The 24,175-nt window shown below is 34.0% G+C and overlaps 4 protein-coding genes across 5 annotated transcripts; 2 read left to right on the forward strand and 2 right to left on the reverse strand.

Moving 5' to 3' along the window:
* Positions 1–415: 415 nt before the first annotated feature.
* LOC114173477 (uncharacterized) lies at positions 416–4,005 on the forward strand. The gene is made up of 5 exons (XM_028057917.2): positions 416–1,082; positions 1,659–1,766; positions 2,413–2,457; positions 2,793–2,930; positions 3,355–4,005. Exons 1-5 carry the CDS (start codon positions 705–707, stop codon positions 3,697–3,699), a joined length of 1,014 nt encoding a protein of 337 aa, XP_027913718.1. The 5' UTR covers positions 416–704; the 3' UTR covers positions 3,700–4,005.
* A 103-nt stretch (positions 4,006–4,108) lies between these two features.
* Positions 4,109–5,557, reverse strand: LOC114173478 (protein TIFY 10B-like). 2 transcript variants are annotated; one of them, XM_028057918.2, is made up of 4 exons: positions 5,364–5,557; positions 5,008–5,264; positions 4,864–4,921; positions 4,109–4,617 (listed from the first exon to the last, which is right to left on the reverse strand). In XM_028057918.2, the coding sequence occupies exons 1-4, from the start codon at positions 5,465–5,467 to the stop codon at positions 4,470–4,472; spliced, it is 567 nt and encodes a 188-aa protein (XP_027913719.1). In that variant the 5' UTR covers positions 5,468–5,557; the 3' UTR covers positions 4,109–4,469. The 2 variants fall into 2 exon arrangements, with proteins under 2 accessions (XP_027913719.1, XP_085523837.1); XM_085667711.1 differs by having other exon boundaries at positions 4,864–5,264.
* A 2,279-nt stretch (positions 5,558–7,836) lies between these two features.
* Positions 7,837–13,622, forward strand: UVH1 (Restriction endonuclease, type II-like superfamily protein). The gene is made up of 9 exons (XM_028059129.2): positions 7,837–8,756; positions 9,375–9,598; positions 9,791–9,876; positions 10,039–10,203; positions 10,735–11,541; positions 11,659–11,769; positions 11,847–12,107; positions 12,477–12,700; positions 13,160–13,622. Exons 1-9 carry the CDS (start codon positions 7,888–7,890, stop codon positions 13,368–13,370), a joined length of 2,958 nt encoding a protein of 985 aa, XP_027914930.2. The 5' UTR covers positions 7,837–7,887; the 3' UTR covers positions 13,371–13,622.
* An 820-nt stretch (positions 13,623–14,442) lies between these two features.
* LOC114174197 (cationic amino acid transporter 6, chloroplastic-like) lies at positions 14,443–16,931 on the reverse strand. Its single transcript, XM_028058986.2, has 5 exons — positions 16,436–16,931; positions 16,120–16,342; positions 15,686–16,016; positions 15,345–15,573; positions 14,443–15,200 (listed from the first exon to the last, which is right to left on the reverse strand). The coding sequence occupies exons 1-5, from the start codon at positions 16,815–16,817 to the stop codon at positions 14,632–14,634; spliced, it is 1,734 nt and encodes a 577-aa protein (XP_027914787.1). The 5' UTR covers positions 16,818–16,931; the 3' UTR covers positions 14,443–14,631.
* Between the last annotated feature and the right edge of the window lie 7,244 nt (positions 16,932–24,175).

The raw sequence follows: 24,175 nt of genomic DNA on the forward strand, positions 1-24,175 counted from the left end.
GATTTTCAGATACTAAATTTTTTTTCCAAAATAAGTTAAATCTAATATGTCACTTTGCATGAACCCTTATTTGCTCTGTGTGAAGGATGAAAACAGAGTCAGCACTACTTCACATAGAAGTGTTTGTATGGTGCAAGTAAAAGCCTTTTTTGTTTTTCATTATTTAATAAATTGAACATATGGACTAAAATATTATCTCTTTAATAAATTTTCAACCGTTGAATTTACCCACATGGTTCATTATTATTTGAGTTATACTATTCAACTGTCAAAAACTTAGTTACGCCTTAATTTTATTATATTTTATTATATTATAACAATTTGTAATAATGGAGCTCAATTATTTCACCACTTTCTGTTTTTCTTTAATGTTTGGTATCAGCATCGAATCGAAATCATCCCAAACAAACGAGACAACACGTTCTTGTAACATTGTCAAAGACTCATTTGGGACCAAAAAGAAAATGGACAAAATGCCATCGATCTGAACTCTGAACCCAGAGCGTCCAATTCAAAACTCTTTCCACCATTTCTTCCATTCCAAGCTTTTGAATCACCACGACGTGGCATGACCCTTCTCTCTTCCATTTCATTTGCACTGTCACTGTTGTTTCCCACTTTCATTTCAAGGTCAACGGTGCTGGTCTTGGTATTTTCCTGACTCAATTGCTTACAAGTTTATCCTTTTCCTGCTAAACTCTCCAATGGGTCGGAGGAACAATGGACTAAACTCTGTTCTCGCTCACCGTTTGATACTCCTCTTCGTGTGTTTGGCCTCGGGCGGTTTGGTCTACGCGCTTCTCTCTGCGGTGCTCGCAAACGCCAGAAGCAGAGTTTCAGACTTTGGGAGGTTGGTTGAAGAGGGTATGGCGGCGCAGAACGAGGGAGGGTGCTGTAGGGGGATTGAAAATTTGGAGCTTTGGGGTGCAGCTGTGAAGTGGGGTTCTGAGTTTAAGTTCAACAATTCCGAAGGATGCTGCAACGCATGCAAATCAATGTGTTCAGGAAAAGATGGACCTTGTCTCTGTGATACTTGGGTCTTTTGTGGGGATCGTAAGGCCTGTGGATCCAAGTTCGGTGAGGTAAGTTACGTGGTGTGTGATTAGATAACATTCTCTGTAAACTTTTTCTGGGAGAAGGAGATGAAAAGAAAAGAAAATCCTTTTTTCTGGTAAATTTATTTACAAGAAGTTCGTTTGCAGAGTTTTTTCGTGTTAACTGTTTTAGAAAATGATTTCTAACTTAGATATACGTTAATTTTTAGTTTATGATAGATCAGGTTTGCTAATTTTGCAGTTGCCTTAGCTTATGAAGATCTCCCATTTTTGTTGATCTTTTTGGATTCATTCTTGCTGTTTAGAGTTGACTTCGAACTTTGAGTTCTATTCGGCCAAACTCCTTTATTACTATTTATGACAGAAGAAAATAACAAGTAAAACGTATTGAATTTTTGTTTTAAGTTAAATGTCCTTGTCACCTAGAGTTGCATAGCTTTCATAGCTTTCGTAGAAGTTAGAGTGCACCACTTTCACGAGTGCATAACTTTCATATGCATAAAAAAATGGAGGGCTTCTTTGAAAGTTATTATTCTTTTGATCAAAACTTTGACACGGAACTTGGAAGTCATAGCATAATAGCATTCGATTTTGTTGGTTCAGTGTTGGTTGAAGAAACAGAAGGACAGCTTGGCACCTGAACGGCAAGAAGGAGTGCCTCCAGGGGAAGTGGTTGGTTGGACTTCTGGTCTTATCTTTGGGAAAGGAGAGGTAAGAGAGAAGTTTGGTTTTTCCATTTTTATCTTTATTAAAATGTTGCTTGTTTGTCAGTTTAGCTGCAAATTCAATTTGATGAACATTGTGTTGGTGAAGTGTTTACATTGAACTGGTGTGTGATCTGATATTCTTGTTCAGATGGCTCAGAAATTCATCCTGAACCAAAAACAAATTTGTCTATAGTTTTACTAATGTGCTAACTATCTCCAAAATGCATGTTTTTCTGTTGTTTGTATCAAGTTTTTTTCCCCATTCTTTTCTACTTGAACAATTTAGTCGATTCTGTGTTGTGATGTGTACAATATGGATCTGATTGAAGTAGTTATGGAAGGTTGATTAGAGAGACAGGTTCAGGAAATGGGTAATAGATAGTGGTAGTACATTGGAAACTAGGAATGAGGAGATCCAATAGTAGCCACCTACCATGTTCACATGAGCAATTGCTATTTATGTTAGTGTGCTTTGACTACACACACTAACTTTTTGTAGAAATGTCTTACTTAACAACTGTGGTGTTAAGTAAGATAGTTATGTTATATCTCTCCCACCCCTGTTTTGATGTATCATGTATTTGGAACTTTATCAAATTCTGAGGGGTTATCTTATTTATCCTTGTTCTTTCGAATTCATCTATTCTCAGGGTATTATTGGACTGGAAACTGAACACGGAACTCTTCATATTAAAGTAAGTGCTTCTTCTCTCGACATCTAAAATACAAATGTTTTGATATTGCTGTTGCACTATTGACATGTTTGTGTAAAGTTAGTATTTGTGTATTACATATAGAAGCACAAGGGTACACTTGATGAAAAAAGAGTTCTAGTGGCAAATGGAAGCACCCTGTGTACTTCTATGTTTGTTTGATGTCCTTGTCCTGGGAACCACTAATTGTATGTCTAGTTTAAATTGCAGATCGTGAAACTGTTATTTGAATACAAAATGTTTATTAGAAACATGCACTAAGGAAATGCATCAATGTTGTAATTTTGTTGGTTATGATAATTCTTTATTCACTGCAGCTTTTACCTGACTGTGCTCCGCACTCTATTGCCTACATTCTGGAATTGTTGTCTTTGAACCATTGTGCTGGCTGCCAATTTTACCGTGCAGAGAGCCGAGGTCAATCATGGGATTCAGAAGGAAACCATATACAAAATGTAAGACTGATTTTCCCATCTGATGCATGATTGAATACACACACATCTGATGCAAATTTTGTTATGAATTTCTGCATTAAAACCTCATTCTCAAGCATTGACAATTTCTTCTTAGTTTCTTAAAAACTATTGTTTCTAGTTTCTAAAAATTAACAAAATTGTGTCTTTTGAGACCCTCGCCACTTACTAGAAACTTAAAAGCACATTTATTACGTGAGAAACCGTGCCTAAAAAGCTGAACTACCCATAATGAAGAATTAAGAAGCTCATACTTCCAGAAGTGAAGCTTTGACATCCCATAATATGCGAGTTCCTATTGCACATACTTTTTACAATTTTTAAGGATTAAATCAGAATACATGATATTTTCAAAGACCAGAACTATATGTAACCTTAAATAAATGGTTATGGTCCTGATTTGCAGGCTGGTTTTGGTCCCCCTTATGCATTAATTCAAGGGACACTAGAAGCGCAAGGCACAGCTTTCAATAAACTTCCTATGGAAGATTGTCCAATTCTTAGAAGGGGTTCTGTTGCTTGGATTGCTTCTGGTCCTGAATTCTTCATTAGCCTTGCTGATCATTCAGAGTGGAAACATGAATACACTGTATTTGGTTCTGTTCTTCCAGAAGACATGCATATTGCAGAGAAAATCTCTGCACTCCCCACAATAGCTGATGTGTGGAACAATGTCAACGTGACGGTTTTGGAAAAACCTGTTCCTCTGTTGGTTCGTAGAATCCAGAAAAGCCACGTAGATGAAATTTGAAACCCGCTGAGCAACCATGTAGATTGCAATTCTTTTTTGTTCCAAAGCTTATAGTTAACGTTTGCATTCACTTTTGTTCTGTCTAGACTTTTTCTTCATCTTATCATTATTACTCCTTTTTTGCATCTTTGTTCGCTGTAATTTAAGGTGATGAAATTTTAATTTGAGAAAGGCTGTAAAAGAGGGAATACAATACAAAGCTTTTATGTAGCTGGAAGAAATCTTAGGAAGAACAATGATGATATCCGAAACATTTTTTGCGACTATGTTAAACGATAATTGCACACATACTGTTTCAAATTTTAATTTTTTCGACTGTTGTTCATATTGCAGCTCACTACACCTCATTTTCTGGTTCATTGGTTCATGGCAGGAACTAAGATAATTTGAGAGAAGATGTGCAAGAGTCTGAGACGAAAAATAAAATATCTACTGAAAAGATGGGATGTGATTACATGTAGCTTACATACTTGTAGGAAGAGATAGATAATCCTTAGATACAATATATGTGATAGTGAGAACTGAGAAGAATTGATTTCAATATTTTACCAAAACTATGCTAACCCAATTCAATTTACAGTTCTTGTCTAAAATTACAACAATAGTAGCCATGAGCAACAACATTGATCATTGGCCCCCAAAAAATCAGCATAGGGCTATAGAGAAGCCCTTATAACTCTTGGCTAAGCTTATAGGAAAACCACGAAGTCCTCTTTTTCACGATGGCTATATGAAAGTGCAATCTTCTTCAGCTTGTCCAAGAAAAGCACTTAAAATAACCCAAAGCTGGAGCTGCTATCAGAATCAGATTCATCTTGTAGCGATTTAGATGCCAAGGTGAGCCATGGCGTGGATTCACCTGGCTTATTAAGGGCTTCCATGTGATTGCTTGTTTGATATGGTGCTCTGGCAGCAATTCTGCAAAACATCAATGGTATATAAATCAATTGCTCGAAAACTTCGTAGTTTTTCTCTGATAAGAAGATATTTTTCTCCCCAAGATTTGATCAAAATCTGCTGCAGTTTTATAACCCACACTAAATTTACCATATCTTAGAAAATACATAGACCAATATCCCTGTTTTTAAATGTAAAGATTAAAACCCATTTTAAACAAAATTGAAGGCTCTTGAAGCATTGATTTCTGTGACTCAGCCCACTTACCTATCCTTTCTTTTCTCCAAGAACCGATGAAGTGAAGCTTTTCTAGCCAAAGGTAGATCTGAATAAAAAGAAGAACAAAGCAAAGGATCAGAAACACAAAAACCATCCATCTCAGAAAAAAACCAGAGATTAAAAGAAAGTTACCGCATATAACAGATTTAGATGGTGCTTGAGGGTGCTCCTGAACCGAATTGTTGGCAGTGGTAGGGATGATATTCATAAGAAAAGGGAACGGTCTGCTGGAACTAGCAGAAATTGCAGCAGGGTATGAGCAAACATAGCCGTTCTGGTTTTGAGACATTCCTGTGTTGGCAAAAGATATGATATCCTTGGCTTTGTCCGCTTGAACATCATCAAAGACAACAACTTGGCCATCGTACAAGATTGTCAACTGCGAACCTCTGAGCACAGATGATGGAAAATCATACATCAGTTACTCAATAATAAAAAAAAAAAAAACAGTCATAAAGTCATGAATTGAAGAAGCAAAAGAATGGTACCTGGAATTTCCCATGTTGCGAATCTCTTCTGCGTAGAGATGAGAAGCGTACGCAACTTGTTTAGAGAGAAACTTGGAAGATGATGAAAGGTTCCATGGATCCATGTTGAGATACAGAGTGGTATGTTTTCAATGGAGAAGGTGAAGATAGAGAATACTTGATTTGTGATGATGAGAGTGAACCTTATCTTGATTCTTTAATTTATAAAGGGGTTGTGGAATTTAGGCACGAGGAATACATGTGTGTAATTTTATGTTAATTTTTGTGGTTTAACTTTTGAAGGACAGCTGCATGCATCTGGTGCAAGAGGGACAGGTCATGAGGGTTGTCAGGTCAACTTGCATGGTACATCGGTTCGTTCGTCATTTATTTGATGTCTGTTTTCTTTTCCTTTGAAAATTCCACAACGTGTTATTTGCGTCCCTAGGAAATACCCAAAAAACCCTTCTCAAATACCCAATAGCAATGCTGTTGTTTTTCACGTGCTTTTTTAGCTCCTCGCACGTTGCTTAACCACTAAACCTTACCAAATATATCTTATGTACGGCTTTTAAAAACCAGTTCAAATGTAAACATTAAAAAAAAACTGCAAAAGAAAACAAAAAAAAGGATTTGAATCCATTTTTTTAGTAATTTTGCTCTGCTAAGAGGTTTTTGTCGGAGATTTTGTCATCAGAAAATTTTGTACGGGATTCAGAAATAAAAACGTTATAGTTAATGTTCTTTTAACAAAAGTTGGATATGTTTAACGTAGATTACTTCCAAACATGGCATTAGCATAATCAATGTTTGGGGCCAAAATTTAATGTTAGGTGAGTACAGAAATCAAAGCTTAACGGAATAATTTAATTAACCTTTAGCTAACTCGTAACTTTAGATACTTTTAATTGAATTATTATTATTTTTTTTTCATTTTTATCACATATTTTTTTTTTATCATATAATTTTATTATCAATGAGATAGTATAATTTTTATTTCCGTTAAATTTATCTCAAATTCTAATCATTTTTTTCTTTTTATAAACAAATTGAAAAGGAAATAAAAAAGTTGACCTAAGAGTTGAAAAAGAAAAGATAAAAAGAATATATAAGTAAGATCAAATAAATAAATAAATTCTTTAGATAAATATAATTGATTTTTGCGTAGGTAATCAATTAAAAATATTAAGAAGGTATTTAAAATGTAATTAAGTCTTTAATTTAATTTAGCCTTATTTTTTAATATTTTTATTTTTATTTTTATTGTGATGGTGAGTTACATCAGGAGAGATGAGAAGATATTTTAAGTGGGTCTGATGAAAATAAACTTGAGCAAGAGTTTGATTGAATATTTGGATGAACATGCAAGCCATATAAAATTAAATATTGCCGAGGTCGCAGCACATCTTTTATCTTAAAATTAATATTTTTTCGGTTAATACTTATTTGAACTTTTTATCTTATGATCGATTCATTTTTTTTTGTCTTTTTAATCCTAAAATTAAAATTTGCACTAAATATATATACTCTTTGAATTTCCACACACGAACGCAACGTCAGAATTAGAAGTGTTAAATATATTTTTTTGTCTATTAATTTTTAGTCAATTTTAGAATTAGTCAATTTTGAAATTTTTGACCAATTTAGTCCTTTATTTTTTGAAATACGTGAATTTAATCATTCTAATTAAAGTTGGTTAAGTTTATTTAACATTTTAAACAACTCAAATATAATCATAAAATGAAATGTGTATAAAACATTAAATAAACCTAATAATTTTTTATTAAAATGACTAAATCAGCGTATTTCGAAAGATGAAAACTAAATTAATCCAAAATTTCGAAATTCACTAATTCCAAATTAATTAAAAATTAATAGACAAAAAAAACATATTTAACGCTTCTAATTTTTACGTTGCGTTCGTGTGTGAAATTCAAAGAGGATATATATTTGGTACAAATTTTAATTAGGATTAAAAAGACAAAATAATGAATTGATCATAATTACTTCCTGCACCCTCCATAATTACTAACTACGCCTCTAAAATATTAAGAAAAAACTCAAACATTCTTCACCATTATATCACACCACGCCATTCTATCACTCTCACTACTATTGCCGCACTGCTGAATAAAAACGCTATAGTGCAAACAAAGAGAAAATGTTGAAAAAAAAAAACTCATTCAGGAAATTTCATTCCAAAAAATTTATTTCAAAATGTATTTAATGTGTTTAGAAAAATTTGTTCTGAAAAATTTATTCTAAAAATTTTGTTTTGAAAATCTCATTCTAAAAAATTTATTCCAGAAAATATCTGAAATATATAAATCAGAAAAGTACTTTTATGAAGAGTAAAATATCATCTTGAAAACTTTAGGGGGTACGTAAAGAAATTGTGAGGATGAAGGAAGTAAAAGCCCTAAATTAATACGGGTCAGCCCAAATTAACATTCTCAGTGTCGTTACTTGTGGGCAGTTGATTGGTGAAAGAAGAGACAGTTGAGAGTTGAACTTTCGTGGCGCGAAAAGCATTCCCTGCAATTCGATGGTTCAATTTCACGAACACATCATCACAGAGCTTCTAGAAGATTCCAATGGCGGTCTCGTGGTTCTATCGTCCGGCCTCTCTCTCTCTAAACTCGTCTCGTCTCTCCTTATTCTACACACCTCATCTGAGGGAACGCTCCTTCTTCTCTCTCCTTCCTCCACTTCACTCAAATCTAAAATCACCTTCCACCTCAAAACCCTAAACCCACAATTCAACCAAATCCCCGCCGAAATCACCGCCGACCTCCCCGCGCACCACCGCCACGCGCTCTACTCCTCCGGCAATGCATTCTTTATCACGCCGCGCATCCTAATCGTCGACCTCTTGACTAACAAGTTACCGACCTCCAAAATCGCCGGTATCCTCCTCCTTAACGCGCACTCGCTCTCCGAGACGTCCACCGAAGCGTTCATTGTTCGGATTTTCCGTTCGCTCAACCGCAGCGCGTATGTGCGGGCGTTCTCCGACAAGCCGCACGCGATGGTGTCGGGGTTCGCGAAGGCGGAGCGGACGATGAAGTGTCTGCACGTGCGGAAGCTTCACCTGTGGCCGCGGTTTCAGGTTTACGTGTCGCAGGAGCTGGAGAGGGACCCCCCGGAGGTGGTGGATATAAGGGTGCCGATGAGCAAGTATATGGTGGGGATTCAGAAGGCCATTATTGAGGTCATGGATGCTTGTTTGAAAGAGATGAGGAAGACGAACAAGGTCGATGTGGAGGATTTGACGGTGGAGAATGGGTTGTTTAAGTCTTTTGATGAGATTGTGAGGCGACAGTTGGATCCAATTTGGCACACTTTAGGGAAGAAGACCAAGCAGCTTGTCTCAGACCTTAAGACATTGAGGAAACTGTTGGATTATCTAGTCAGGTCTTTCGTTGCATGCTTTTGGACTTTAATAAGCTACAATAAGAGCGTTATGATAAGAATTAAATTTCTATGCATCGTCAGTATAATTTACACGTTCAGTTAATCAGAAATAATGGATGATTTGATTTATAAACTAGTTTTTCTAAAAGTCAAGAAACTTATCATACATGGCAAATTATAACTGGATGACAGCTTATAAATCACATAGACTATTTACAACTATGAGTATTTGCATCTCATGTTGGGGTTGCGTAAATGTAAAAAGAAGTGAGAAATGGAAAGAAAAAAAGAAAAGAAAAGGGGAGGGTGGCAGATGCAACAAGTGATGTCATGAGAAAAGAGATGGGAAGAAAACTTGGTTGATAAGAGATGGAAGAAAAAGTAGATGTATGTTTATAGTTTTTCATATTAAGTTTGATTTTCAATTAGTGAGTTGTGAGTATAAAATACCTTGATATTTGCGTATATACATGGGAGATTTTAGTTGCGAAATGTAATATCTTTATTAATTTCGTATATTAACGTTGTTAGCTTGTTGGATTTAGATTTAAAACGTTTATCTGAAAATGTAATGTCTTTGTTGTAATAGGGACTGATTGTGTGACTTCCTTTTGACAGGTATGATGCGGTAACTTACTTGAAATATCTGGATACATTGAGAGTGTCAGAGAGTTTTCGGTCTGTTTGGATATTTGCAGAGGCAAGCTATAAGATATTTGATTATGCAAAGAAGCGTGTTTTTCATCTTGTGAGATCAGACGGCTTGAAATTTAATGAGTTGAGTAAGGGTGTAAAAAACAAAAAGAGAAAAAGTAAGGCTGATGACAAAGATATTGAAGAAGGTAAGATGTTATTACTATGATGTTTGGTGTTCTTATTCTGGCATATGTCTTGATCTGTTGTGTGATTAGTTGAATAGATTACTAATGTAAACAATAGGGAGAGAGTAAATGAGATATGCAATGCCAACTTTCCAAATGTAGGCATGCCATTTTTGTCAGCTTAATTTTATTTCGAATATGCTTCTGTAACAGTTGATGGTACTTCGCACTCTACTTTGAATGCCGGCTTAGTTTTGGAGGAAGTCTTGGAAGAAGCACCAAAGTGGAAGGTCTTACGTGTGAGTTAGTGAGTTCCAATTCTAGAAAGTCTTTGGTTCATGTTCAATTTATGAGATTTGATATGTGAGACTGAAAAACAAAATTGGCAGAAAAGAAGTTGAATTTAATCATGATTGTTAGATATTTTAGACTGAGGCGTGATTTTGATTATACCTTTATAGGAGGTTCTTGAGGAAGTAGAAGAGGAAAGACAAAAGGCAGGTATGTTGAGGGGAGAAATGTTCACCGAAGGTGAAGACACCAACAATGGCATTGTACTAGTGGCATGTAAAGATGAAATGTCATGCTTGCAACTTGAAGAATGCATCACCGGCAGTCCAGAAAAGGTTTTTGTCTCCCACTTCTCTGTCATAGGTTGTCTTATAAAGTGTAATCTGAATGTCAATATGTGAACTTTGTTCTTCACATAGTTTAAGAGGTATTAGTAATAAAACTTTATATGGTCAGCTAGCTCATTAGATTCACTGCACGCTACCAAATACAGCCAGAACCAGAACTAAGTTACTACAAGATATTAGTGGGCTGGCAAACAAAATCACTTCTTTTCCCATGATAATACTCAACTTTGTGCAGCTTTTATTGACTTTAATATTTAGATAAGACCAATTAAGCAGCCGCAGTATATTTATCTTAGATGTGATTTTGTGTTGGTTTCGATGAATTTAGTTATTCTTGTAATAGATTGCTATTAGAAGTTACTATATCATGCACGCTATGTCTATGTTGGATGTAGCTTGAAACATTGTTTTTGTAATTATGATGTGGGTTTGCTGGCTTAAATTTCCTTTTATAGCTTCTGTTCCTTTGTAGTGAACAAGATTTGAAGAAACCGAGTTTTCCTCTTGTTATTTGTGAAGGTCATGCGTGAAGAATGGAAGAAGTACTTACTAAACAAAGTACAGCTACGTGACATAGTGAACAAGAAAAAGAAGCCCAAGGATCCCAAACCCAAAGGTTTTGGGATTCTTGATGGAGTTACTCCCATAACACCTGCTCAGAATGCAGAAACAACCAGCACTAGTAAGCAGGAACATGATGCGCTTTTGGCAGCTGCCTCAAAACTAAGAAATATTTCTGAAAATGACCATGTTAAGGATTCTCCACAGCCTGATATTGGTGGACAGGGAAGTGGTAAAAGAAAGAGAAGAGTGGGGGTTAGAAAGGTTCCAGTTGTTCTTGATGGCGTGGAAGTTCAGAACAACGATAAAGAGGAATCAGTGAGTGATAAAATTGGGATGTCTGATTCAAAAAATGAAGTCAATGAAGATGAGAGTAATACTGTCAGTGCTGGTAGATTTTCTGAAATCATGGAGGAAGGGACATCTATGGAGAACATAGTTCTTCGGAAGCATACTAATCCTGATGTTGCAGCAAGAACTGGGAAGCCACTACCACCAGTGCACTTTTATGCCCTAGAAAGTGATCAGCCTATACTGGATATATTAAAGCCCTCAATAGTAATTGTTTACCATCCAGACATGGCCTTTGTCAGGGAAATCGAAGTCTACAAAGCCGAGAATTCCTCAAAAAAGTTGAAAGTGTATTTTCTTTTCTATGAAGCTTCAACTGAGGTTCAGAAGTTTGAGGCGAGTATACGTAGAGAGAATGGAGCATTTGAATCTTTGATTAGGCAAAAATCTATGATGATGATTCCAGTTGACCAGGTTTGTTGGATCATTTTCATCTTTATGCTGTTGTTTGCTTCTTGTGTCCATTGTTTTGCTGATTTCATTTGCCTTATTTTGTTCTTATTATGGTGCATTTATTCTGCTGTGAATCAGGGTGAACACTCTTTAGGATTGAATTATACTTTAGAATCAGATTTAAATACTCCTCAAAACTCAGTAACCAGAAAAGCAGGTGGGAAAAAGGAGGCTGATAAAGAAATGCAGGTTTGTGATTATTTTTTTATGCATGATGATCATATAACTGTGACGGAATTTATAATTTAAGAATTTCAACATCTCAGGTTATTGTGGACATGCGGGAGTTCATGAGCAGCCTTCCAAATGTTCTTCATCAGAAGGGAATGCGCATCATTCCAGTGACCCTAGAAGTTGGTGACTATATCTTATCACCGTTAATTTGTGTGGAAAGAAAAAGTATTCAAGATCTCTTTATGAGCTTCACATCAGGTCGTCTATACCACCAGGTCGAGACAATGGTACGGTATTACAGAATACCTGTACTCTTGATTGAGTTTTCACAGGACAAGAGCTTTTCATTCCAGGTTTGTTGACTGCAATACTTAATACTATCTCTCTTCTTACCTTCTACTTCTACTTCTACTTCTCCTTTTCCCTGCAGTGACCATGTCTGAGAAATTGCCCGTACTGTTAGTATTATTTAATCGCACTGGCATGTCTAGATGAGGATCGGAGTTTGTTTTGACTGGCAGCCCATTTCTGGGAAGGATTGCCATTAATATTTCTGTCCAAATATGTATATTAATTCCTGGGCTTCACATTTATTACCGCTTGGCCATACTGATAGAAAGTATTTTTTTTTTTTTGGAATTTGATTGAAGTGCTTAATCCAATATAAAATATTTTTGTGAAATTATCAGTGGCATTAAACCTTTGATGGATATCTTTTGCAGTCTGCTAGTGATATTGGTGATGATGTGACACCAAATAGCATTATATCAAAGTTGTCTCTGCTTGCTTTACACTTCCCCAGGCTACGGATAATCTGGTCTCGAAGTTTGCATGCTACTGCTGAAATTTTTGCTTCACTGAAGGCAAATCAAGACGAGCCAGATGAAACAAAAGCGATCAGAGTGGGTGTTCCCTCAGAAGAAGGCATTGTGGAAAATGATGTGAGGTAAGTTTCTTTTGGATAGTTTAAATGTGCTTCCAACGGTTAAGTGAAAACATGTTTTCTTAGGTAGTGGATCGCACTGTGCTGTAACTGTACAAAACTTCAACGAGTTGTTTTCTTCCATAGTTTTGAAGGCATGCTGGCGCACCTCCAGCCTTCAAGTCTGAAATGTAAAATGATATGGATTTATGACATTGTTAATCGCAGATTCGTGGGCATATATTTGTTAACACATTTTGACTTCAATTAGAATTGATTTTAACTACTAAGCATTGTCAGGGCTCAACTTGGTCCTGTATTTGCTTATAAATATGCACGGTCTCTGCATTATTACTTATATTAATTTGAGAGGGGAAGAGCTCAAATTCAGAGTCTTTGGTATCAAATTGTGCAATAATCAGTGAGTTTTTATGCAGTTATTAATTTGTTCGTCACAATATATATATTTTACTGCCGTCACAGGGCTGAAAATTACAATACATCGGCTGTGGAGTTTCTAAGACGACTTCCAGGTGTTACAGACTCAAACTACCGGGCCATAATGGATGGGTGTAAGAGCTTGGCAGAACTTGCACTTCTTCCTGTGGAGAGACTAGCGGAATTAATGGGTGGTCATAAAGCTGCTCGGACTCTTAGAGACTTTCTAGATGCTAAATACCCAACTTTGTTGTGAGGCTAATTAGAATGACTCATTAATACAAAAGGTACTATCAATTTATTCAATTGGTCTATTATTTCGATTCTACATCATTGGTTACGAGGGCAACCCATAGTAGGCCATTCAGTTATTTAATATTTTGCTGCCGTGGCCAAGTCTGTTGTAATTTTTGTGATAAAAAAAATTCCCTTTCTCGTGGTTCATTCTGTTGTAATATTAATACTATTACTTTACACAATGTGAGATCGTTCAGTCTGGGATGTTGTATATGTTGAGTTTTGTTCTCTTATATTACCATTTCTCTCTTTTTTCTACTTTAATTTAATCGATTTTTTAATTTATTGATTTGAACAATTAATTATATTGAAGTCAAACCGGGACGAGTCTTCATATAGATTATGGGCAATGCCATAGTAATGAAGTGCGTAACGGACTTAATAATCTTCTGAGACCTTTTGCGTACTTAAATACAAGTTAAATAACTTTTTTGTGTGATCTAGTAATTTGATGTATTCTTATTTTACTCTAGTATTACATGAAATTAATTTTACAATTCCTTTTTGTACGGGAGGTATTGTTATGCATTCTATTTCAATTCTTTGATATCATTTGGTAAAGTATGACACAAATTAAAAGAGCTCTGTATAAGTTTCAGCCTAACCTGGCCTTGATTTAAAATTAAAATTGGTTGAACAGAACTAGTCGCAGTAAACCAGTGTATATCTAATCTTTCAATTATTACTTTTTAAATTATGTTAGATTTTAAAGGCTAAATATTAAATCGGAGAGTGACAGTTGAGTGTTCATTAGGCACGGCGCATGAGCAATTTGGCATCATAGGAGCTGAAGTGACATTGATGTGGATGTGTACATTGAGCATTGGCATATCCAAGTTGTCTTAACCCAGATACAGACCCATCACCCATATGTGTGATTTGTGCCGCCGAAAAGATACAATGAAAGAAGTGTTTCAGCACTCCTCACAATATTGTCCCCACCATTGCCCATTCCCATCCTTTTCGGAGTTGATCCCCACTTCTAAGGAATGCTATGGTTAATTTTATCAAGAGCTTCCATTCTAATATCATCAAATCAAGAAAATTGATTCCCTCTTTTTTTCTATATCACACCAGTTACTTATATACAGAAGATTAATCCCATACAATTTTAACTGTAATTTTTTAACAAACTGAACTGATATTAGTGTTGTTTGGAGAGCAGGAAAGGGAGAAGGGTTAAATTAAACTTAAAAGCCACACCAACTAAGCTTCAATAACTATAGCACTTGAACTTCCACCTTATTGGTTTGTGCGTTGGTTGAGGTTGAATTGACTTGATTAGCAGCAATCTGAATCTCTTCTGCTTGGTAAGTGGAGTGAACACCATAGAGTAGATAGAAGAGGGTAATGAAGCATGCCCACATAGCAAACCTTTGGAAAGAGAGAAGCTTTAAAGTGGTGATGAGGAAAACATTGAGAAAGATGGAGAGGGCAGGTGGCCAGGGCATGAATGGCACACACCAATCAGTAGTACGAGGATGTTGGGCATGGTTCTGAGGCACCTGGTGGTGGTAAAATGCTGTCATAGTGATCATGACCCCACCAAAGAGTGGAAGACCCCACCATAGCTTATTGAATTTCCACGAAAGGGAGAAGCCCACAGCACTAACTGAAAAGAGAAATAGGAAAAGGAGAGTGTAGAAAGGAGGGGTGTGGCTACTGATTACGTATCGACGATATATCACAGCATTGGCCACCAAGTAGAACACCACCAGCGTGCCTATGTTTATCAACTCCATTATTATGTCAAGATCAGTGAAAACAGCAATACATGCGGTGCAAACTCCTACATCAACCAAAATAAATAAATATGTTTTCTCAAAAACTTGCTTTCAAAGTACATTAAAGTTGGTGACGCTCAATCTTTTAGAAAACTGTGAGAGGATAATGATTAATTAATTAGAAGAAATAAAGAAAAAAAAAAGTTTACCCAGAAAGATTGTGGCATTCAACGGGGTGGCTGTAGAAGGATGAACTTTAGCTAACCAAGATGGCACCAATCGTGCTCTTCCTATAACACAAAGGTACCTAGCTTGGCCTAACATCGCAACCAAGAGAGAAGCCACTATTCCCAAACTTGCTCCTGCCCCAACAAGGTTGCTCTCCCACATCCCTCCGATCTTAGCAAAAGCGAAAGCAAATGATGATTTATCTGATATCTGTTAAAGTAACACCAATAAATGCCTTATCAATCTCATCAAAAACCAACATTTTTTATACTAGTATGTGTATGCAATGTAACATAGAGAACTGTTGAATTCATGCACTGACCTTGTTATAAGGAGCCATCATGCACAAAGATAGAGACATGAGGCAATAGAGCACTGTGGTTATCAGAACTGAACCAATAATTCCAATGGGTAGGTTCTTAGAAGGATCTTTGATTTCCTCTGCCAAGGTTGAAGCCGAGTCATAACCTATGTAGCTGAAGTAGACTTTAGCTGCTCCATTTACTACACCTCTCACACCAAAAGGGGCTAGCCCTTTTGGACTCACCAAGTTTTTGACACTTCCGGTGCAATAACCACTCACAATGATGAATCCAAAGAAAATCACATGGAAAACTGTCATGATGAGGTTCAACATGGAACTTTCCTTGGTACTGCAATCAACCAAAACTCCTTTTATAATCACAATCTTTGGACAATTTTCTAATAATAAAGAACAAAAAGGGAATAAGTCAATTTATACAAATTTTGTAGCACCTATAGCACAAGCAGAGAGTGAGAAGAAGAATAAGAGAAACGGCTGGGAGATCCAACATGTTATAGTCCTTTGGCAATCCATGCAGTTTCACCCTCCACACGTCTGGATCATTTTCGCCAAATGCAAAGCTCAAATACTCTGTGAAACTCCTTGATACAGCAGCATTAGAAAGCACATACTCCATTAGTATATTTGCCCCAGCAAAATACCCCACAAATTCTCCTACACCAACAACCATACAAAAGACAAGGAAGTAAAATCAATGACAAGGAAGAGAATCAAGTGAAAAGACTTCATGAAAAAGGTTCTTTATACCAAAGGTTACTCTTAAATAGCTGAAAGCTCCTCCTGCTACTGGGACTTGAACAGCAAATTCAGTGTAACATAAGGAGGAGAGAAGAGCTGATAATCCAGCTATAATATAGGATATGAAAACTGAAGGACCAGATTGATGATGTGCTACAGAACCAGTTGTAACAAACACACCAACACCTAGCATTCCACCAAGTCCAAGAGCTACCAGATCATACCACTTGAGACTTCTTTTCATGTCTGCTCCAGACCTTTGTCTCACTTGGTTCAGCTCCTGATCAGGGGTCCAAGTGGCCAGCATTCTCTTTTTCAGTCTTTGAGGAGTTTGAGAAAGGGAATGGAAATAACTTGACAAACTTGTCTTGTTGGTTGTAGTGTTAGCCATTGTTATTGTATCAGCACCGAGTTTCTTTGCTGCAGTAGGTGGGTTGAAGGTTTTAAATATGCATTTGGGAGGGGAACATTGCTTTCTTTCTTGAGTTGATAAGAGGCCTATCCTATCTCCTTTATGTATTTAGCATTTCTTGAAAGTATATACTTATTCTCTTGACTTTTTGGAAATTTAATGATAAATCAAATGGATAAAATAAGATTAGACATTTGATATTTTAGAATGAATAGGAAATAGGATAAAGGTTTCATCATGTTATTTAGGAAGTAAATGGAATGGTAAAGACCTTAGCAAAAACTAGATTTATACTGTCATATCCAAAGTGGAGGTTTATAGGTATTAGATATAAGTTAACTTTAAACCTAATTTAAATTACAGAGCTTGAGATTTGTACCTATTTATATATATAATATGAAATCGTCTTATCTTTAATTAACGTGGATTTTTAACGATAATTTTCATATGCTTCATTCCTTTTCATCTTATTTTAAACAATCTCAGTAACTTGACAAAGATTAATGTGTCATAAGATTTTTCTTGCGAGCACTGTTGGGATTCGATATATATCAACTTGTTGTAAAGAAGAAAATATTATTTTAAAAATTTTAGGCGAATCAGAATGCTGGTAATTGGCATTTGACTTACCAGAATGCAGAATCTGAATCCAGATCCTTATGATCTGCATTACATAGATCATTTATGATCTGCATGAATGTATGAGTTACCTACCCCACACCGAATTCTGAGATATATATATATATATATATATATATATATATATATATATATATATATATATATTACACTCGTGAAGATGATTACATATGAAATTCTATTATGTGCACTTCTATTAGTTACTTACAGTGTACGAAATTCTTGATTCTGGTTAAAAAGTTTAGTGAAGACGACCTAAGGAACTTTATCAAAAAGCTTTTGACGTTGTCTTTAAGTTAGCCTGTTGAACCAACCTATATATATATATATCCAAAGTGCACTACCAAGCTTAGAGCACTTGATAACTTTCTGAGAAAAATAAATAAATAAATGAAAATCGGTTATAGCAGTTAACAGTTAGAGGTATAATAATTTGTTTTACTTTCAACTCAAGCAAGATATTTTGTGCATTTTGTGTATGAAAAGGAAAAGGGTAAGGTCAGTATTCATGTATGCTGTGAATCTTACTCTCAGATGAAGTGTATATATTTAGGATGGTCCATCACTCTTGATATCTCCACCACGTGTCACAATGGAAAACCTCAGAATCCTTATTGCGTTTGAATCATTAATTTTATCATTGAAAAATTGGCATCGTTATCAGTGTTACAAGGTCAAGTTTTGGATGCTGTAGAACAAGATAACGAGAACTATCTCATGCTATGAACACTCCAATTAATCTAATCCGCAGCTAGCTATGATCAATTCAATCGCAATTTGGAAGATGACATCACACCTAACAATAAAAGTTTCACGTTTCAACCTCCAAAAGATCATGGGATCTATCTTCTCACATTTAAGTGCACTCACTCTATTCCAAGTTATCCGTAAGAACAACCCTATTAATGTATTTCGTTGCAATAAAGTTATATATCACCTTGTTAAAATGAATCTATAAATCTATTTAAAATAAACCAGTCCTTACTTATAATCATCTTTTAAATAACTAATACTTTAAAATAATATAGTGTTAAGAATAGTCCAAATGTGAGTCAAGATATCACATTGGATTGAATAGACAAAGTTAAACACTATATAAAAATAAAGACCCATAACACCATTGCCTTACCTTGTGTTTGGATGGAATATTTTAACAATGTTGAGAAATTGAAATGCATTGTATTTGAATTGCTTACAATTAAATTTCCTTCATTTTCTAAATAACTTGTTTGGATAAAGAAATTAAAATACCTTACATTTCAATTTATTGTTTGAATAAAACAATTGAATTTTTTGTGAGATAAAATTTCATTTTAACAATATTTATTTTAGGTTTCATTATGTTTTGAGTTCATGATAAATTTGCAAACGGGCTCAACGCCTAGGTCGTCGAACCCGTCTAGGACGTCGGGTTGGCGGACTAGTTGGGTCCGTTTGAGTTGTCGGGTTGGTCAGGCATGTACGGGTCGTTGGACCCATATGAGTCGTTGGGTCAGTCGGGCCCATGTGGGTTGTTGAGCTGGTCTGGCCTGTACGGTCGTTAGGCTTACCTAACACGTCTGGGTCGTCAAGCCCGCCAACACTTCTAGGTTGTTTGGCCTGCTCGGCCCATGTGGGTCGTCGGGCCTGCCTGATCGATTTGGGTCATTGGGCCCACCCGATATGTCTTGGTCATTGAACCCGTCCAACCTGTTTGGGTCATTTTGAGGATAAGGTTGAGTGAAAAGAAATTCAAATTCCATCAATTTTGAGGGTATTTGAATTTCTACTAATTTAGCTAATTGAAATACTTCAAAAAAATAATTACATCTGAAATGCTTTTTAATTTCTACATCCAAACAGAGCATTTCATTACAAAGAAATTTAAAGTCTTCAAAAAAATGAATTACTTCATTAAAATACCTCATCCAAATACATCATTAAGGTTTTGGGGTTAAAGTGGTGTTAAAGGCCTTATATGTGTAAGACTAATGTCATATAACCATATGAAACCACAATCTCTAAATGACCATAACTCATACATAACTATAATCATATATGAAAAAACAAATATAACCCAACATATAGATATATATCGTTAGAAAGTTTATATATATATATATATATATATATATATATATATATATATATATATATATATTTTATATATATTTAAAGTAATATCTTGAAGGAGTATCTTGTTATGAACAGATGTAAAGGTGTAATAATACATATAATTGTAAATCTTAAAGCACAGTGACGGAGTAAAGTAACTGTTTTGATTGTGAAAAATAGAAACATGATAATTACTTGCTTTTGGTGATGATTTGGCTTATCTATATCTCTTCCCCCAAAATCTATGCAATAGATAACTAGCTTTAAATAGCATTGCATTATGTAAAACAAAAAGGTGATGTGTGATGATAACTTTTGGTTTTTGCATTTGGGGTGACAGAGAGAGTATTATAAACATTATTGAAGAAAGTGGTAAGCATATTGAGATATTTATATTAGGAGAAAGGACCCAATAGTAGTAGCTATATATAGCTAGGTTGGGGAGTGGAATTTGAGATGTTTTCCTACTAATAATAACTTAGCACTCTTTAATGTGTAATCATTAGGTTCTGAATTGTGATCACCAGCCAAAGGAAGAATTAAACCTATCTCTAAGTCTTCATGCTACAGGGCATAAAGCTATAACATGCATTATTATGTCAGATTGTTCATGCATCCATACCAAAAGTTTGTCATGCTTCAAGGTTCAATAAAGTAGTTCTTGTAAAAGGAAAGCATATTCCATAGGAAATCATTATTTCTTCATTAGCAATTAACTTAAACAAAAGCCAAAGTTCTAGGGAGTGAATGGATCAAAAGTATATAATTATGCGTACTATAAACAAGAAAGACAAATCAGAAAACTCTCAAATCTATTTTGTGAGTTCTTGAGTCTTCATCCTGCATCCTGCAAGTCTTGAAAATCCGAACATTGCAGCACGACCTGCATAATAATCAAATTGTAGTTCATAGAAAGATGGATTTTATTTTAGTCTTAACTTAATATAACAGTAATCAGAAGGAAATATACTAAGCATTAAGTAGTTCAGCTTCAGGAAGATAAAACCTTTTTTATCCATGCCCCACCAAGCCTTTTTTTTTTTTCTCTTAACCTCTTACATGCAAAAAGAAAAAAACTTAGATCAGGGAGTGTGTACTAAAAAGAGCAATGGAAAAATAAGAAAGTAACATCATGTGTACTCATTCTTAAAGAAACAAAAATAGAAAAAGGAAAATACACAAAACACTGTCAACTAGAACAAGGTAGGAAACTGAGGTTGTAACCTCGTTGAGAAGGTAAAAGAAAACGTTGTTGGGTCTGAGAGTGATGAAGGTGTTCCAAATGATACCAAAAGATGAGGCCGTGATTGTTCTCACTGCTAACTCCCACAAATGTCATCATATGCATTAAAAACGAACATGGTTGCTTTGTGTCAGGTATTTCGAGAGAGATCACCCGAAATATATAGCATCAATGAGAGTCCAACTTATACTTCATATAAGAAGTTATACTATTTTTAACCAAAAACTTTAATAAATTTATGAATTTTCATCTTTATCAACTTTTTCATTTTTTCATTTTTAATTATAAAACTTAAATTCATATTTGAATTTCTTTGACCATCTGAATGTCACTGAATATACACTAAAGCTTGGGGTTTGCTTTTAACTTCTGTGATTTTTTTTTTATTTAGTAAATCTTTACCTTTATATTATAAAATTTAGGTGAGTTTAACCATAGTTTTTTAGGTTAAATTAAAATATTTAAGACCTTGCTCAAATTATTCCTAAACTAATATAATGGGTTACGATACGAGTGTTTATCATTGGATTCGATTGAATGATTTGATTTTGTATTTCACTGTCAATGTAAAAGGAACAGTAAAATTATTATGCATGTTAGGGTAAAAAAGATTTGGATCTCAACCTACAGAAACCTCAAATAAGAGCCACAATTTCATGCACATGAGATCCGCTACTTTTGATGCCTAGAGTATTTAGAGTCTTAAAATATAAATTCTTTCAAAATAAGAAAACTAAATAAAGTGATAAACACTATGATCATGATAAATCAAGGCAAAATAAATTTATTACACTTCTGAGTTTTTTCAGTCCAGAAACCGAAAAATAAATTTATTGCACTACCCTTTTTATCTTTTCAACGCTCACTACATTTCTCTCAAAATACCCATGTCATGTGGGCCTGACCCAACAGAACCCGTCGGCCCAGTCCAAAGTTGATTTAGATGACTTTTAATTTTAAAATGGATTCTGTGTATTTTTCAGGAAGAGTTCAAGTTGCGTTTGGGTTCATCCCAACCCCATTTTGTCTTAGTATTCTATTAAAAATATAAATTTTTAAATGTTTTATGCTAATAATGAAAATAATTATTTAATAAAGAAGTTTATGTATGACATTATATTGGTATTGTTTTTATATTAAATTTATTATATTTAAAATATATTTACAAAATTATACCTTAGTTTAAGTTTTATATTTACTTTATTCAACAAATTAAGGATATGTAGTGATTAAATTGATATATATTCTCGTTTCCCCTATTTTATATTTTGATTAGATTGAATTCAAACTTAAATTAAGTGGTGAAAATTTTGGGTTATATCAAAACAATTACAAACTTTACCCAACTCATACATATAAGACTTTTTATAACTTCTTCCCTTCACTGCGTTTTCTTAATACTTTTAATTATAATCAAATTGATTAATTGTTTTCTTCTTTATAGTTTACCTTCGTTGAACTTATAAATAAAAAACTACGACATAAATATAAATTTAAAACTAGCATATATTTTTACTTTTTTGAAAATAGTGGATGAAACTAAAAATCATTTATTTAAACCTACTAATATGTTAAAATGGAGGTTATTTGAAGTTGTTTATTTCTTTTTTTGGTAAAAATAAAACCTTTGTTAATTTCCATATTTGTGGGGTTAGAATTTAGGTGAGTATGAAATAAATTAGCATTTAAGGGTTTTACCCAAATGCAGCCAATTAAGTGATTGAACTTTTTGAACACGTCATGCTCTCTAAGCTGTTAAAACCACTTTTGATAATGATGCAACACTAATCTTCTACTTCACAATCACATCCACAAAATATTATATACAAAAACTGATAATAGCATAGTTGAATAAATAGACAAGAAGTGTTATTCACTTATGCAATTGGTTAGAGTTAAGTTGGTAGACTATAATATTATCAATCACTCTTTTATTAGATGTTAAAATATAAATTGAAGTTTTATATCGGGTAAAAATAAAAAAAAAATGAAATAAGAAATAAAAATTAATATTTATAAATCTGTTATGTTAAAAGTTTGAATCGAAAATAATGTTATTCTATTATATAAGTTTGATTCACGTATCATTATTATGTCTCTCCAATATATATACATCAAAAGACCATCACTTGCACATAATATATGACTTATTTTGTATAATACATGATTCATATGGATCTTAAATTAATAAATAACATTTATTTATAATAATATAATAAATTTAATAATGTTTCAAACCAAAGGTTATGTATGGCATATGCATGATGCATCAGATTATGCATTGTTCATTTCTCTATTTATATTTACGTTGGTGGAGAAAAAAAAAAGTGTTGAGAAATAGGGTTGGATTAAGAAGCACCTACTCCATTTATATAATACTATGCCCACAACTCAGCAGTGATAATAAGAATAGATAATGATGCACACTCACTTCATGCCACTGCTTTTTCTCTAGTTGCACCAATTATAAAATTAACAAAGTAAAATTAGACTTTATATCCTACTCAAAAAAATTTAAGTTATTCTTAAGGTTGAGCGATTTTAAATTATTTTCTAAAATAGATTTTTATGTTTTTATTTATTTTTAATGATATCTTTTATTTAATAGTCATTAAAAGAATTAACCATATAAACTTAACTAGTCATAAATTCAGTATTGTCACTTCTCCTTGTTAATATTCTCACTATACAACCAAATCAAACAGGTAATTTTTCGTTATTGTGATTAGATAGAAACATCAATTAAAAGGAAATATAGATTTAAGGAACCAATTAAAAAAATTAAGAAACCCAATTAAAAAATTTCTATTAGTTCAATAATATTTAAAGTAGGAAAAAAATAATATTTTCATTTTTTATAAATATTTAAAAGCATATATATAATTAAAATAAAAATAAAAAATAAAAATAGTTAGCTATTACTCTCCCTTTTTCCTGACAAAATATGCAGTTTTAGCTAACAATTTTTTTTTAAAGTATTAACCTAACTTATTTAACAAACCAAAGGACTATTTTTCTTTAAGAAAAATTATTGTTACCCACAGCAAAATACTCCTCTGTTTTTTTTACATCAAATATTACGTAACTATTGCGAATTGAAGTGAGATAAAGATATATTTAAAAAATATTAATAAAAAATTATACTCTCTCTTTCACTGTACTAACTAATAATGTCACTGTATAAAATATATTTAAAAACACCGAGACTAGATGAATTATACTACAAAACCTGATGCTTATGGTTAAGATTATTTTTTGGTATATATATTTATGAAGATTTGATTTGCCCAACAGCGTCCAAAGTTGAATCCAGTTACTACTTGTGCTTTTAATAAAATAAATAAGGAATCACTTCTGAGTG

This window comes from Vigna unguiculata, chromosome 2 (genome assembly GCF_037176805.1).
Source record: "Vigna unguiculata cultivar grain cowpea cultivar isolate G323 ecotype 2 chromosome 2, ASM3717680v1, whole genome shotgun sequence".
NCBI lineage: Eukaryota > Viridiplantae > Streptophyta > Magnoliopsida > Fabales > Fabaceae > Vigna > Vigna unguiculata.